General features: G+C 41.4%; 1 protein-coding gene across 2 annotated transcripts in view; it reads left to right on the forward strand.

The window, feature by feature from the left end:
- Positions 1-705: 705 nt before the first annotated feature.
- LOC311136526 (ankyrin repeat and KH domain-containing protein 1-like) overlaps positions 706-16,423 on the forward strand; it is an 83,697-nt gene continuing 67,979 nt past the window's right edge. The window contains exon 1 of one of the 2 annotated variants that reach the window (XM_084170689.1): positions 706-1,137. In XM_084170689.1, the coding sequence (XP_084026815.1) occupies positions 871-1,137 (267 nt within the window). In that variant the 5' untranslated portion in view covers positions 706-870. The remainder of the gene's footprint in view (positions 1,138-16,423) is intronic. The other variant, XM_084170688.1, reaches the window with a different exon arrangement.

Below are 16,423 nucleotides of genomic sequence, written 5' to 3' on the forward strand. Positions count from 1 at the left end.
AGGGGTTTGTAGTAGTGGAAAGCATGAAACCATGGCACTGACTGGTGTTTTTGGGGGAGTGGCTTGACTGAGGATACTCAATAGTGCCCATCCAGCACAGATGATAATGCATACCTGTGACACATTCTGCATATGCTTACAGTCACCAACATTGGTTCCATGAAAGACTGTTATATGGAATATCCCGTTTGATCTTTTCATGCCCCACAAGCCTCAGCCGCAACCCATATGCCAACCTCACCGGAGGCGTTTGAAAAGGGCTTGCCTTTATGGCCTATTAAAAGTGTCATGCTTCAGAGAGTTTGAGTTAACAGTGGACAGACATATGCATTAATTGATAGCAGTGACTGACATGAAAGTGGAACAAAGTAACCACTTAATATTGAATTGGCTATGTACCCCTGAGAAGTTTGTGGGCAATACATTTGCTAACACGGTGCACTTTTTTATTGATACATGCAAAGATTGGCGTATCACGAAAGTGGGACTTTTCGTAACAGTGCAAGGGTCCAATCATCTTCTAAATATTCAGTTTCAAGGCGTTAAATCGCAAAGCCTTCTCGTAAACCTACCTTGACGTCGCGTGCTTTCCTCTGACAAACATCAATTATATCCAACCATATGTCGGTATTCTATTTTCCTGACCAATAATATGCATGGATTTTGAATAGAGGCGGGGTAAGAAACAACTTGCGCAAAGTAGTTAGGTTGTTAGAAAGTTAATGGCTAGGGGGAAAGAGATTCTCTTCTCGCTTCAGGAGAGTTTCGGGGTTTTTCTGAAGTATAAATATAATTACTAAAATACCAACAACCCCAAAGAAAGTTCAAGACAATATTGCGTTAATTAGAATACAAAATACTAAGGGAAGTATGCAGGATGCAGTAGCCGGGGCGGCAATGCTGACGGACGGCTTCGAGGACGAGATTGACTCGGTGACTCCGCGATCCCCTGGAATGGGGCTTGGAGCCACACCAGGAGCCAGACTCGGGGGCCTAGGGATTGGTGTTGGTGGAAAGAAAGTCCGCTTGTTTGGAGAGGCTGGTGGGCCTGCAGCTGACAGGCTTGATTTCAAACTCGCTGCGGCCGCCGTGCTTTCCTCCGGCCCCAGATCTGGCAGCGACGATGAAGTATCTGAGGTAAGCCACTCATGCTAGCTAACCAGCGAAACTGGACAAGAAGATTCATGTTAGTCAACGTTCCCTAAGAAAATACCGTTTCTTTCGACGATATCATGAACCCTCCTTCCTTTCTTCTATCAACTAAAATAGTATCAGTCAGATGTCTTGTATTTTGGCTGATAGTTTGAAGAGTATTGGCTAGCAAGCTAGCGACATGTTTTGTAATTTGACATGATATGAACAATATTTTGGCGGAGGCTTCGACCTAGGCCTAACGTAGTACTGTGGCAGCACACACACAGCGCCATCAACCGCTAGCTAGCTAGCTAACTAATTATTGAAATGTAGTTAGCAAAGATTAGATACAAGTTTGTTAACCTATATATGTCAAACTGGCCAATTGTTTTTAACAGTTAGGTGTAGACAAGTGTTTCTAGCTCGTGTTAGATATAGTAACTGGCATGCAATCATACATCCACTTATTCACTGTCACCCCAGTTGTCTATTTAGTTCTAACGTTAGCTGGCTAGGCACGTTCGCCCTCTCAGAATAGCACGCTAAATAGTTACAGTAACAAGTCCTCCTGATTTAACACGCAGTTTTATAGATTTCTACAGGTACTTCGCCAGGGTTGACGGTACACTTGCCAAACGCAACACAGCCTGATATGTTTGCTACAAGCGTGATGCTGAGCTGTCAGTCAAGATGTTAACTCGAGTGGTGATGATGCAACATCATTCAGTAACTTCAGGGATTAGAAATGCCCCAGTGATCAAATCAAACGTCACATTTTAGTTAGAAAATTATTTCCTACACCTATTCTGGTCTCTAACCATTTTCATGTGGACAGGTTGTTTGGGTTTTGTAATGTGTTAATTGTAAAAGTTTTTTTTCATATCCCAACTCTTCATGAGACACCCTTGGAGAGTGGGGTCACAGCCAGGGTCAGCCATTATCAACGGCGACCCTGGAGCAATTAGGGTTAAGTTACTTGCTCAAGGGTTGTGACTAGAGGGAGTACAGCTATGACCAGAAGTGTCTTTTCGTAGCAGGTTAGGAGAGTATTTTAGCTAACCCTAACTGTTTTCCTAACCTGCTACGAAAAAGTCACTTCTGGTCGTAGATGTATTCCCTCTAGTCAGAACCTTGCTCAAGGGCACATCAAACGCTATCCTCTCCAATTATTGCTAATGTGAGGAGTAAGCATGTCTTGGGGGTATGATCTTTTTGCCTCTAACTTTCTCACTCATCATGATTCACAATTAATTCAGGATTATGCGTAATCATGGTAGCATCCACTTTAATGTAGAAGATTTTAGAAACATATATTCTTATTTACGATGAAAGTGACTCCAAAATGACAGTACATTATTTACCATTCACTTCTATTGGGCACAAAATAATCTGTAACACAACCAAAACAAACAGCAAATGCATCCAACAAGTTTGTTTTGGTTGTTTTGGTTGGCATCACAAGCTTTATCTAGTCATTGCGTGCTAGAAATATTGGACCAAAAGCTAAACATTTGACTACTTTAATATACATAGGCCTATAAGTTAATTTGTCCAAATACTTTTGGTTCCCTATAATGGGGGGGGGACTATGTACAAAAAGTGCTGTAATTTCTAAAAGGTTCACCTGATATGAATGCCCTCAAATTAAAGCTGACAGTCTGCACTTTAACCTCATAGCAGGGTCCAATGTTAAGTCGGGCCAGTTGGCCAAAAATCTACTGGCCCAAACAGAATTTCTACATGGGGTAGTTTGTAAATGCATTAGGGTCATGCAGGGCCTAGGTTTACCTGCTTTCTCTCTATATATTCAGATAGTAATAGGCTACATTTGGCTATGGTATGTATTAAAAAGCTGTGTAATATAATTTAGCAATGGAAGACCATTATTCTTTAAAATTGAATTGTGACAGATGAGATCCACTGGCCCAACACATGGTTTTACTGGCCCCAGGCCAGCGGGCCATCATTAATGTCGGACCCTGCTCAGTCACTGTATCATTTCTAATCCAGTGCTGGTGTACAGAGCCAAAATAACAAAAAATGTCACTGTCCAAATAATTTTGGACCTCACGTTATATCCAAAATTACTTTTCTCATTTTTGTTTTCCTCATTTTGGTATTTCATGCAGGTTTGTCGACTTCTGGCCAAGGAAAACTTTTGAGAAATAAATTTTTCTGTCAGCTGTTAAAGGGTTTCTATCAATAATTACATTTACATTTTAGTCATTTAGCAGACACTCTTATCCAGAGCGACTTACAGTTAGTGAGTGCATACATTTTCATACAGGCCCCCTGTGGGAAACGAACCCACAACCCTGGCATTGCAAGCACCATGCTCTACCAACTGAGCTACAGGGGACATGTATGAAAATAAGTGATGTCAGAACAGGTTACACATCAGGGTTTCTGTTAGCTGGCAATGGCTGACTTTTAGCAAAAAAATAAAATGAAAAGCCACTAAATAAAACTGTTGCCAGCCAAAATGAAAAAAATCCCATTGCAAAATAATGCTTTGTATTCATTGATGGAAATAACAGTTGACAGAAATACATTTGACCGTCATGCTTATCGGACTATAGTTTAATTTGCATAATTTTGTGGAATTATATTGGCCTGTGTATTTTCGTTAGTGACCATTTTATCTTATTCATCCAACACAACTATCGCACGCGCACAGCATACAGAGCCTATTTTGAGAGGGATTCCTCCTGTAGCTCCACAACTGGTTGCTGTGGGAGTAAAACGTGATTTTATAAGCCCATTCATTGAGCAACAATTCTAAATGCAATCATGTGTTCAAAACAGTTTTGGTGCACAAATAAAGAGCTACTATTTTTATTTCTCAACTGGTAATTGAAGTGAGCCTCCCATTCACCATTCAAGTGCAGGCAACAGGCTATCAAGCACATCACATTTACATTTTAGTCAATTAGCAGACGCTCTTATCCAGAGCGACTTACAGTTAGTGAGTGCATACATTTTTCATACTGGCCCCCCGTGGGAATCAAACCCACAACCCTGGCGTTGCAAGCGCCATGCCCTACCAACTGAGCTACAGGAGGCCCTACCCACCACTTTACAATGTTCGCTGGAGACAGTATGCAGTTTGAAACCATACTTAATTGTTTGAAACCTGAATGTTTTATTTCATATTATGAGGCATGTCTTACCTTGCTTCAAAGTAGCCTATAGGCTAAATCCGACCATGGAAAGATGGGGGCAATTATTTTATAAAGACTTCATAGGCGGTGAGTTTCAAGTTATCCTACCATTTCTACCGGTCTGCGTGCCAGTTATGATTTTCATATGCATATCTTTCATGGAAAAGTTTCATTTCAATAATAATGTTTTCTCAAAATGATTAAAATCTAATAATCAACTAATGTGAGATCACCAGTCTCTTCCATATAGACACATTGATACACCGGGATGGTGGCACATGAACCTCCCGAGTGGTGCAGTGGTCTAAGGCACTGCATCGCAGTGCTTGCTGTGCCACTAGAGATCCTGGTTCGAATCCAGGCTCTGTCGTAGCAGGCCGTGACCAGGAGACCCATGGGGCGGCGCACAATTGGCCCAGCGTGGTCCAGGGTAGGGGAGGGAATGGCCGGCAGGGATGTAGCTCAGTTGGTAGAGCATGGCATTTGCAACGCCAGGGTTGTGGGTTCGATTCCCACAGGGGGCCAGTATAAAAAATAACTTACAGTTAGTGAGTGTATGCACTCACTAACTGTAAGTCGCTCTGGAGAAGAGTGTCTGCTAAATGACTAAAATGTAAAATAGCCTATAGGCCAATGCAGCAGTACAGTGCCTTCAGAAAGTATTCATACCCCTTGACCTATTCCACATTTTGTTGTTACAGCCTGAATTCAAAATGTATTTTCCCATCAACAAACAATACCCCATAATGACAAAGTGAAAACATGTTTTGAGAAATGTTTGAAAATGTATTAAAAATGATACAGAAATATCTCATTTACATAAGTATTCACACCCTTGAGTCAATATTATTATTTATTTATTTTATGGGGGAGTAGATCAGCTTTAATAGTGCAGATTTATTGTAGCTTCCATCAATGTAATTGTCTACATAATTTCCAATCCCCCATATATTGTTTTGCTTAAATATATACACTACCAGTCAAATTAATTTGTGGAATTTATTTCCTTCTAAATGCATTTTAGCCAAATCAGTTGTGTTGTGACAAGGTAGGGGGGAGGGGGGGGTACACAGAAGATGGCCCTATTTGGTAAAAGACCAAGTCCATATTATGGCAAGAACAGCTCAAATAAGCAAAGAGAAACAACAGTCCATCATTACTATAATACATGAAGGACAGTCAATACAGAAAATGTCAAGAACATTTAAAGTTTCTTCAAGTGCAGTTGCAAAAACCATAAAGCCCTATAATGAAACTGGCTCTCATGAGGACCACCACAGGAATGGAAGACCCAGACTTACCTCTGCTGCAGAGGATAAGTTCATTAGAGTTACCAGCCTCAGAAATTGCAGCCACAGAGTTCAAGTAACAGACACATCTCAACATCAACTGTTCAGAGGGGACTGTGTGAATCAGGCCTCCATGGTTGAATTGCTGCAAAGAAACCACTACAAAATGACACGAATAAGAAGAGACCTGCTTGGGCCAAGAAACGCAAGCAATGGACATTAGACCGGTGGAAATGTGTCCTACCGCTGTGTCTTTGTGAGACGTGGTGTGGGTGAACGGATGATCTCCCCATGTGTATATCCCACCGTAAAGCATGGAGGAGGAGGTGTGATGGTGTGGGGGTGCTTTGCTGGTGACACTCTCTGTGATTTATTTAGAATTCAAGGCACACTTAACCAGCATGGCTACCACAGCATTCTGCAGCGATACACCATCTCATCTGGTTTGGGCTTAGTGGGACTATCATTTGATTTTCAACAGGACAATGACCCAACACACCTTCACGCTGTGTAAGGGCTATTTTACCAAGAAGGAAAGTGATGGAGTGCTGCATCAGATGACTTGGCCTCCACAATCCCCCGACCTCAAACCAATTGAGATGGTTTGGGACGAGTCGGACGGCAGAGTGAAGGAAAAGCAGCCAACAAGTGCTCAGCATATGTGGGAACTCCTTCAAGACTGTTGGAAAAGCATTCCAGGTGAAGCTGGTTGAGAAAATGCCAAGAGTGTGCAAAGCTGTCATCAACGCAAAGGGTGGCTATTTGAAGAATCTCAAATATGAAATATGTTGATTTGTTTAACACTTTTTTTGGTTACTACATGATTCCATATGTGTTATTTCATAGTTTTGATGTCTTCACTATTATTCTACAATGTAAAAAATTGTAAAAATAAAGGAAAACACTTGAATGAGTAGGTGTGTCCAAACCTTTGACTGGGACAGTGTATATATCTCTTTTAAATATATTTTCCTTTATTATTTTCCCCTAACCCTACCACCCCTCCCCTAATTGGAGTAAACTAATGGACAACAGCACTTAGGCTTCTACTTCCAGCTTATAAACTCAACAAAAAAAGAAACGTCAACTGTGTTTATTTTCAGAAAACTTAACATGTGTAAATATTTGAATGAACATAAGATTCAACAACTGAGACAAACTGAACAAGTTCCATAGACATGTGACTAACAGAAATGGAATAATGTGTCCCTGAACAAAGGGGGGGTCAAAATCAAAAGTAACAGTCAGTATCTGGTGTGGCCACCAGCTGCATTAAGTACTGCAGTGCATCTCCTCCTCATGGACCGCACCAGATTTGCCAGTTCTTGCAGTGAGATGTTACCCCACTCTTCCACCAAGGCACCTGCAAGTTCCCAGACATTTCTGGTGGGAATGGCCCTAGCCCTCACCCTCCGATCCAACAGGTCCCAGACGTGCTCAATGGTATTGAGATCCAGGCTCTTCGCTGGCCATGGCAGAACACTGACATTCCTGTCTTGCAGGAAATCACGCACAGAACGAGCAGTATGGCTGGTGGCATTGTCATGCTGGAGGGTCATGTCAGGATGAGCCTGCAGGAAGGGTACCACATGAGGGAGGAGGATGTCTTCCCTGTAACGCACAGCGTTGAGATTGCCTTCAATGACGACAAGCTCAGTCCGATGATGCTGTGACACACCGCCCCAGACCATGACGATCCCAAATCGATCCCGCTCCAGAGTACAGGCCTCGGTGTAACGCTCATTCCTTCGACGATAAACGCGAATCCGACTATCACCCCTGGTGAGACAAAACCGCGACTTGTCAGTGAAGAGCACTTTTTGCCGGTCCAGCGACAGTGGGTTTGTGGCCATAGGCGACGTTGTTGCCGGGAATGTCTGTCTGGTGAGGACCTGCCTTACAAACAGGCCTACAACCCCTCAGTCCAGCCTCTCTCAGCCTATTGCGGACAGTCTGAGCACTGATGGGGGGGATTGTGTGTTCCTGGTGTAACTCGGGCAGTTGTTGTTGCCATCCTGTACCTGTCCCGCAGGTGTGATGTTCGGATGTACCGATCCTGTTCAGGTGTTGTTATACGTGGTCTTCCACTGCGAGGACGATCATCTGTCCGTCCTGTCTCCCTGTAGCGCTGCCTTAGGCGTCTCACAGTACGGACATTGACATTTATTGGCCACATCTGCAGTCCTCATGCCTCCTTGCAGCATGCCAAAGGCACGTTCACGCAGATTAGCAGGGACCCTGGGCATCTTTCTTTAGGTGTTTTTCAGAGGCAGTAGAAAGGCCTCTTTTTAGTGTCCTAAGTTTCATTACTGTGACCTTAATTGCCACAGTCTGTAAGCTGTTAGTGTTTTAACGACCGTTCCACAGGTGCATGTTCATTAATTGTTTATGGTTCATTGAACAAGCATGGGAAAGAGTGTTTAAACCCTTTACGATGAAGATCTGTGAAGTTATTTGGAATTTTACGAATTATCTTTGAAAGACAGGGTCCTGAAAAGGGGATGTTTATTTTTTTTGCTGAGTTTACATACTATATACATTTTATGGACACAATGTATTTTACAATAGTTATCTTTTAGTTTGTTTTTATTCCCATCCTTCAGCTCTACTCAACCCCACCCATCTATCTCTTAACACCATCCATTTTTTATTTATATTTGCCATATATTGTTCAACTGTGCTGTGATGTTTCACAAAAGTTCTGAACCTTTCTATTCTCATAGTTTCTTCAGATTGTAAATGAAAGAGAAACATTTTTGTTAAAAGTATTGTTATATTATTGATTGATTGACTATGACTTTTGAAATCACCCAGTAATGCTATCTGCAGAGTTGGCTCCAGGTAAATGTTGCACTTCTTTGACCATTCCTGGACCTGCGACCAAAAACGAGCTACATATGGACAGTACCAAAACAAATGATCTAATGATTGTCTCTTTGCAGCAAAATCTGCAGAGCTGGGATGGTTGGTATACCCCATATATATATACAGTGGGGAAAAAAAGTATTTAGTCAGCCACCAATTGTGCAAGTTCTCCCACTTAAAAAGATGAGAGAGGCCTGTAATTTTTATCATAGGTACATGTCAACTATGACAGACAAATTGAGGGAAAAAAATCCAGAAAATCACATTGTAGGATTTTTAATGAATTTATTTGCAAATGATGGTGGAAAATAAGTATTTGGTCACCTACAAACAAGCAAGATTTCTGGCTCTCACAGACCTGTAACTTCTTTTTTAAGAGGCTCCTCTGTCCTCCAATCGTTACCTGTATTAATGGCACCTGTTTGAACTTGTTATCAGTATAAAAGACACCTGTCCACAACCTCAAACAGTCACACTCCAAACTCCACTATAGCCAAGACGAAAGAGCTGTCAAAGGACACCAGAAACTAAATTGTAGACCTGCACCAGGCTGGGAAGACTGAATCTGCAATAGGTAAGCAGCTTGGTTTGAAGAAATCAACTGTGGGAGCAATTATTAGGAAATGGAAGACATACAAAACCACTGATAATCTCCCTCGATCTGGGGCTCCACGCAAGATCTCACCCCGTGGGGTCAAAATGATCACAAGAACGGTGAGCAAAAATCCCAGAACCTCACGGGGGGACCTAGTGAATGACCTGCAGAGAGCTGGGACCAAAGTAACAAAGCCTACCATCAGTAACACACTACGCCGCCAGGGACTCAAATCATGCAGTGCCAGACGTGTTCCCCTGCTTAAGCCAGTACATGTCCAGGCCCGTCTGAAGTTTGCTAGAGTGCATTTGGATGATCCAAAAGAGGATTGGGAGAATGTCATATGGTCAGATGAAACCAAAATATTACTTTTTGGTAAAAACCCAACTCGTCGTGTTTGGAGGGCAAAGAATGCTGAGTTGCATCCAAAGAACACCTTACCTACTGTGAAGCATGGGGGTGGAAACATCATGCTTTGGGACTGTTTTTCTGCAAAGGGACCAGGACGACTGATCCGTGTAAAGGAAAGAATGAATGGGGCCATGTATCGTGAGATTTTGAGTGAAAACCTCCTTCCATCAGCAAGGGCATTGAAGATGAAATGTGGCTGGGTCTTTCAGCATGACAATGATCCCAAACACACCGCCCGGGCAACGAAGGAGTGGCTTCGTAAGAAGCATTTCAAGGTCCTGGAGTGGCCTAGCCAGTCTCCAGATCTCAACCCCATAGAAAATCATTGGAGGGAGTTGAAAGTCCGTGTTGCCCAGCGACAGCCCCAAAACATCACTGCTCTAGAGGAGATCTGCATGGAGGAATGGGCCATAATACCAGCAACAGTGTGTGAAAACCTTGTGAAGACTTACAGAAAACGTTTGACCTGTGTCATTGCCAACAAAGGGTATATAACAAAGTATTGAGAAACTTTCGTTATTGACCAAATACTTATTTTCCACCATAATTTGCAAATAAATTCATAAAAAATCCTACAATGTGATTTTCTGGATTTTTTTTCCTCATTTTGTCTGTCATAGTTGACGTGTACCTATGATGAAAATTACAGGCCTCTCTCATCTTTTTAAGTGGGAGAACTTGCAGAATTTGTGGCTGACTAAATACTTTTTTTCCCCACTGTATATATATATATATATATCATTCTATTGGTTTCAAGAATTTTGTATAATTTAAATTGAAAAATTGAATACGGTTTTGTTTTGCGTATCAGTTCATAAACCATTTCCCATGGAATCAGTACATCGCAAATCTCTTCCCAACTATTTTGCAATCTATATGGCACAGCTATGAATTTTTTGGTCCTTAAATGAAACTGGTATACTTTATTATTTATGACAATGTTCTTTAACCAATTTTGGTCTTTAATGCAGGGCCGACAGACAAGTTCCTTACTCTTTCCCCCTTCCACTTGCCCCTTCCATTTTTGTGGTAATGCTGCAATTAGTTGGTTGTTATTTTAGGTAGAGCAGACATTTCCATATTTTTGTCAACTGCATGTGTGACAACTCCACCAGTCCTATTTGTTATACCTTTCATTAAAAAATAAAATAATAATACATTAGTATATTTGAGTTTAACCACAATATTTGTTGTATTATTTGTTCTGTCTTTTCTGGTGGATTAAACTGAAATTGAAACCAACTTTCTATGGCTTGTTTTAGAAATAGAGATATTTTGGATATTTCATTTTCAAATAACTGAAAGTGAGAGGTTGTAATCTGAATAAAGGGAAAAAGGCCATTCTTGAACATTGGGTGAGACAATATTACTAATCTGCTAGAGAACCAGTTCGGATTTAAATATAACTTTGTATGATTGACTCCTTTAGTGAGAAGTCTAATGCTTTAATATTTAATCATTTCTGCCCTTCGAATTCATATTCATTATATAAATAGGTCTGTTTAATTTAGTCTGGCTTGCCATTCCAAATAAAATATAATTATAATTAAAAAAACATGTTGCTAGGTGTAGACAGGACCATAAGCAAATAGGTAATCTGGGATAAAACTAAAGAGTTAATCAGGGTGATTTTTCCACAAATAGACAGGTATTTTCCTTTCCCTGATAGCAAAATCGTATATTTTTGCTAACTTTCTATTAAAATGTATTGTAAGATCATTTCTTTCTTTCGGGTTATGTATACCGAGTATGTCCACATCACCGTCAGACCATTTTACTGATCATAATTTGTTTGTAATCCAGAGAGGTTAGAAAAAGTATGTAGATCCTCTGAGGCTGTGGAGGGATCCAAATTGTGGATTTAAAAGAAAGCATGAATCATCAGCGTACAATGACACTTTGATTTCTAACCCCTTGATATTATTGTTGGATCCGATTTTAATAGCTAACATTTCGATGACCATAATAAAAAGATATGCCGATAGTGGACAATCTTGTTTTACTACTCTTGACAGATTAATGCTTTCTGAGAAGTAGCCATTATTAACTATTTTACATCTAACTTAACTTCAACCCATTTTATAAGAGATTCTCCAAAATTGAAATATTACAGGCATTTATACAATGCATTCGCACCCCTTTTTTCTTTTTCCACATTTTGTTATGTTACAGCTTTATTCTAAAATTGATTAAATTGGTTTTCTTCCTCATCAATCTACACACAGTACCCCATGATGACAAAGCAAAAACAGGTTTTTAGAAATGTTTGCAAATTTTTATAAAATTTGCAAATTTAAAAACTATCACATTTACATACAGTGGGGAAAAAAAGTATTTAGTCAGCCACCAATTGTACAAGTTCTCCCACTTAAAAAGATGAGAGAGGCCTGTAATTTTCATCATAGGTACACGTCAACTATGACAGACAAAATTAGAAAAACATTTCCAGAAAATCACATTGTAGGATTTTTAATGAATTTATTTGCAAATTATGGTGGAAAATAAGTATTTGGTCAATAACAAAAGTTTCTCAATACTTTGTTATATACCCTTTGTTGGCAATGACACAGGTCAAACGTTTTCTGTAAGTCTTCACACACTGTTGCTGGTATTTTGGCCCATTCCTCCATGCAGATCTCCTCTAGAGCAGTGATGTTTTGAGGCTGTGGCTGGGCAACACAGACTTTCAACTCCCTCCAAAGATTTTCTATGGGGTTGAGATCTGGAGACTGGCTAGGCCACTCCAGGACCTTGAAATGCTTCTTACGAAGCCACTCCTTCGTTGCCCGGGCGGTGTATTTGGGATCATTGTCATGCTGAAAGACCCAGCCACGTTTCATCTTCAATGCCCTTGCTGATGGAAGGAGGTTTTCACTCAATCTCACGATACATGGCCCCATTCATTATTTCCTTTACACGGATCAGTCGTCCTGGTCCCTTTGCAGAAAAACAGCCCCAAAGCATGATGTTTCCACCTCCATGCTTCACAGTAGGTATGGTGTTCTTTGGATGCAACTCAGCATTCTTTGTCCTCCAAACACGACGAGTTGAGTTTTTACCAAAAAGTTCTATTTTGGTTTCATCTGACCATATGACATTCTCCCAATCCTCTTCTGGATCATCCAAATGCACTCTAGCAAACTTCAGACGGGCCTGGACATGTACTGGCTTAAGCAGGGGGACACGTCTGGCACTGCAGGATTTAAGTCCCTGGCGGCGTAGTGTGTTACTGATGGTAGGCTTTGTTACTTTGGTCCCAGCTCTCTGCAGGTCATTCACTAGGTCCCCCCATGTGGTTCTGGGATTTTTGCTCACCGTTCTTGTGATCATTTTGACCACACGGGGTGAGATCTTGCGTGGAGCCCCAGATCGAGGGAGATTATCAGTGGTCTTGTATGTCTTCCATTTCCTAATAATTGCTCCCACAGTTGATTTCTTCAAACCAAGCTGCTTACCTATTTCAGATTGTCTTCCCAGCCTGGTGCAGGTCTACAATTTTGTTTCTGGTGTCCTTTGACAGCTCTTTGGTCTTGGCCATAGTGGAGTTTGGAGTGTGACTGTTTGAGGTTGTGGACAGGTGTCTTTTTTACTGATAACAAGTTAAAACAGGTGCCATTAATACAGGTAACGAGTGGAGGACAGAGGAGCCTCTTAAAGAAGAAGTTACAGGTCTGTGAGAGCCAGAAATCTTGCTTGTTTGTAGGTGACCAAATACTTATTTTCCACCATAATTTGCAAATAAATTCATAAAAAATCCTACAATGTGATTTTCTGGATTTTTTTTTCTCAATTTGTCTGTCATAGTTGACGTGTACCTATGATGGAAATTACAGGCCTCTCATCTTTTTAAGTGGGAGAACTTGCACAATTGGTGGCTGACTAAATACTTTTTTCCCCCACTGTAAGTATTCAGACCCTTTGAAGCACCTTAGTCAGCGATTACAGCCTTGAGTCTTGGGTATGACGCTACAAGCTTGACTCACCTGTATTTGGGGAGTTTCTCCCATTCTCCTCTGCAGATCCTCTCAATCTCTGTCAGGTTGGATGCGGAGCGTCGCTGCAGAGCTATTTTCAAGTTTCTCCAGAGATGTTCGATCGGGTTCTGGCTCTGGCTGGGCCACTCAAGGACATTCAGAGACTTCTCCCGAAGCCACCCATTCGTTGACTTGTCTGTGTGCTTAGGGTTGTTGTCCTGTTGGTAGGTGAATCTTCGTCCCAGTCTGAGGTCCTGAGCGCTCTGGAGCAGGTTTTCATCAAGGATCTCTCTGTACTGTGCTCCGTTTATCTTTACCTCGATCCTGCCATGTCTCCCAGTCCCTGCCGCTTAAAAACAGCAGTGAAGCTGCCACCACCATGCTTCACTGCCAGGTTTCCTCGAGATGTGGCTCTTGGCATTCAGGCCAAAGAGTTCAATCTTGGTTTCATCAGAACAGATAATCTTGTTTCTCATGGTCTGAGTCCTTTAGGTGCCTTTTGGCAAACTCCAAACGGCAAACGGGTGTCATGTGCCTTTTACTGAGGAGTGGCTTCCGTCTGGCCACTCTACCATAAAGGCCTGATTGGTGGAGTGCTGCATAGATGGTTGTCCTTCTGGAAGGTTCTCCCATCTCCACAGAGGAACTCTGGAGCTCTGTCAGAGTGACCATCGGGTTCTTGGTCACCTCCCTGACCAAGGCCCTTCTCCCCCGATTGCTCAGTTTTGCCAGGAGGCCAGCTCTAGGAAGAGTCTTGGTAGTTCCAAACTTCTTCCATTTTAGAATGATGGAGGCCACTGTGTTCTTGGGGACCTTCAATGCTGCAGAAACCTTTTGGTACACTTCCCCAGATCTGTGCCTCGACACAATCCTGTCTCGGAGCTCTGCGGACAATTCCTTCAACCTCATGGCTTGGTTTTTGCTCTGACATGCGCTGTCAACTGTGGGACCTTATATAGACAGGTGGACCACAGGTGGACTCCAAGTTGTAGAAACATCTCAAGGATGATCAATGGAAACTGGATGCACCTTAGCTCAATTTTGAGTCTCATAGCAAATTGTCTGAATACTTATGTAAATAAGGTTTTTCTGTGTTATAAAAAAATAAATGTCTAAACCTGTTTTTGCTCTTTCATTATGGGGTATTGTGTGTAGATTGAGGGAATACAATTTAATAAATTTTAGAATAAGGCTGTGTCATAACAATGTGTAAAAAGTCAAGGGGTCTGAATACTTTCAAAATGCACTGTATATATAAATTATTACGTTTCTTAATTTCCACATTTCACGAGTAATATGCCTAGTAATGTAGGCAGTTAATGCGAAGGATGGTTCATTTGAATGATTTATTAATATATTTTTGTATTTTACCACCCTTTTTCTCCAATTTCGATCTCGTCTCATCGCTGCAAGGCGAAGGTCGAGTCATGCGTCTTCAGAAACATGACCCGCCAAACCATGCTTCTTAACACCAGCTCGCTTAACTCGGAAGCCAGCTGCACCAATGTGTCGGAGGAAACGCTGTTCTACTGACGACCAAAGTCAGCCTGCAGGCGCCGGCGCGCCACAAGGAGTCCCTAGAGCGCGATGAGCCAAGTAAATCCCCCACGGCCAAACCCTCCCCTAACTTGGACGACGCTGGGCAATTGTGCGACGCCCTATGGGACGGTTGTGACACAGCCTGGTATCGAACCCGGGTCTGTAGTGATGCCTCAAGCACTGCTATGCAGTACCTTAGACCGCTGCGCAACTCGGGAGGCCCGAAGGACTGTTGCCTATAACCAGTATTGCCATTACAAAGATTACATTTTTGGCAAGCAATTATTATTTTAGCAAACAATTATTGTGCTTAATCTTATATTGTCCCTAAAATCATGACCCCATAGCAACAGATGTGGGATACATACACTTACTCATACACACTCGACCCCTTTCCCCCACAAACAACTACAAGCTCAGATGTTCAACAATTGTTCTGTCCCCGAGCCCAAATTGGGAAATTTGATTAACCAATGTCAAGTCCTAGCTGTTGGAGATGAAAAAACAAATGGCCTTCTCCTTAGTGTATGGGTCGCTCAGGTGGGTGTATAGGGTTGGGGACCGTTCCATCATGATAGGACAATAAATAACTAAACTAAACTATATTTATAATTTATTTTAATGTATATCCCATATCTGCACAAAATTGAAAGCTCTTTTCACAACCCCTGCTCTCAGACACGCGTGGGCTCTGGTATTCGCAACCATTTTCCTTTTTCACTCACTTTACGCCACACTTTTCCAAACACAAACCCCACCTTCCATCACAATTCACCCGCACATACCCACATACTGTGCTTTCTTTGTCCTCTGTTTGCTGTGTTTTTATCCCTACCATGTTGATTCTGAGTACTTTTTTGTTCTAGTTCCTTATATTTGAAGATTCATTTTTTAGCTAATTATCCTTTCTTCTAATGCGTTCTTATCTATTTATAAAATACTATAAATAGAAAGTTGAATACTAATTATTTTACGACATTCCCTATCTTGAATGGTATAGTTGTAGTTTATTTCTTTATCAATTGTTGTATTTTATTGTTTTCCTATGTTTTTTTTTATTACAATCCCTACCATGGATAGTATTGTGTTGCATTATTCGCCGACTCTGGGAACTTTGTAATATTTAGAATAGCCATGGAGTAGACTTCGTGTCTTGGAACATTTGGTTATCAATATACAGTTTATCATCTACGAGAGCTACACGTTTCCCTTTTAATCTATTAACCTTGAAGAGTGGGTAGAGAACTTTGCGCCATTCTGCAATTTCCTTCGGGAACTGATCATTCATGCCTGTTTTCGTGCCAGCGAGTCTTTTACCCAGGCTTTTAACCATTATTTTATATTTTAAAGAATGTAAATTTGGTAACAATTGGGCGCTCATTTCTCTGTCCTAAACGGTGTACACGTTCAAGTTGGATTTTGTCGACAACATCGCCTTGGGTCTGTAGCACTGTA

This window comes from Coregonus lavaretus (assembly GCF_964263955.1).
Source record: "Coregonus lavaretus genome assembly, chromosome: 10".
NCBI lineage: Eukaryota > Metazoa > Chordata > Actinopteri > Salmoniformes > Salmonidae > Coregonus > Coregonus lavaretus.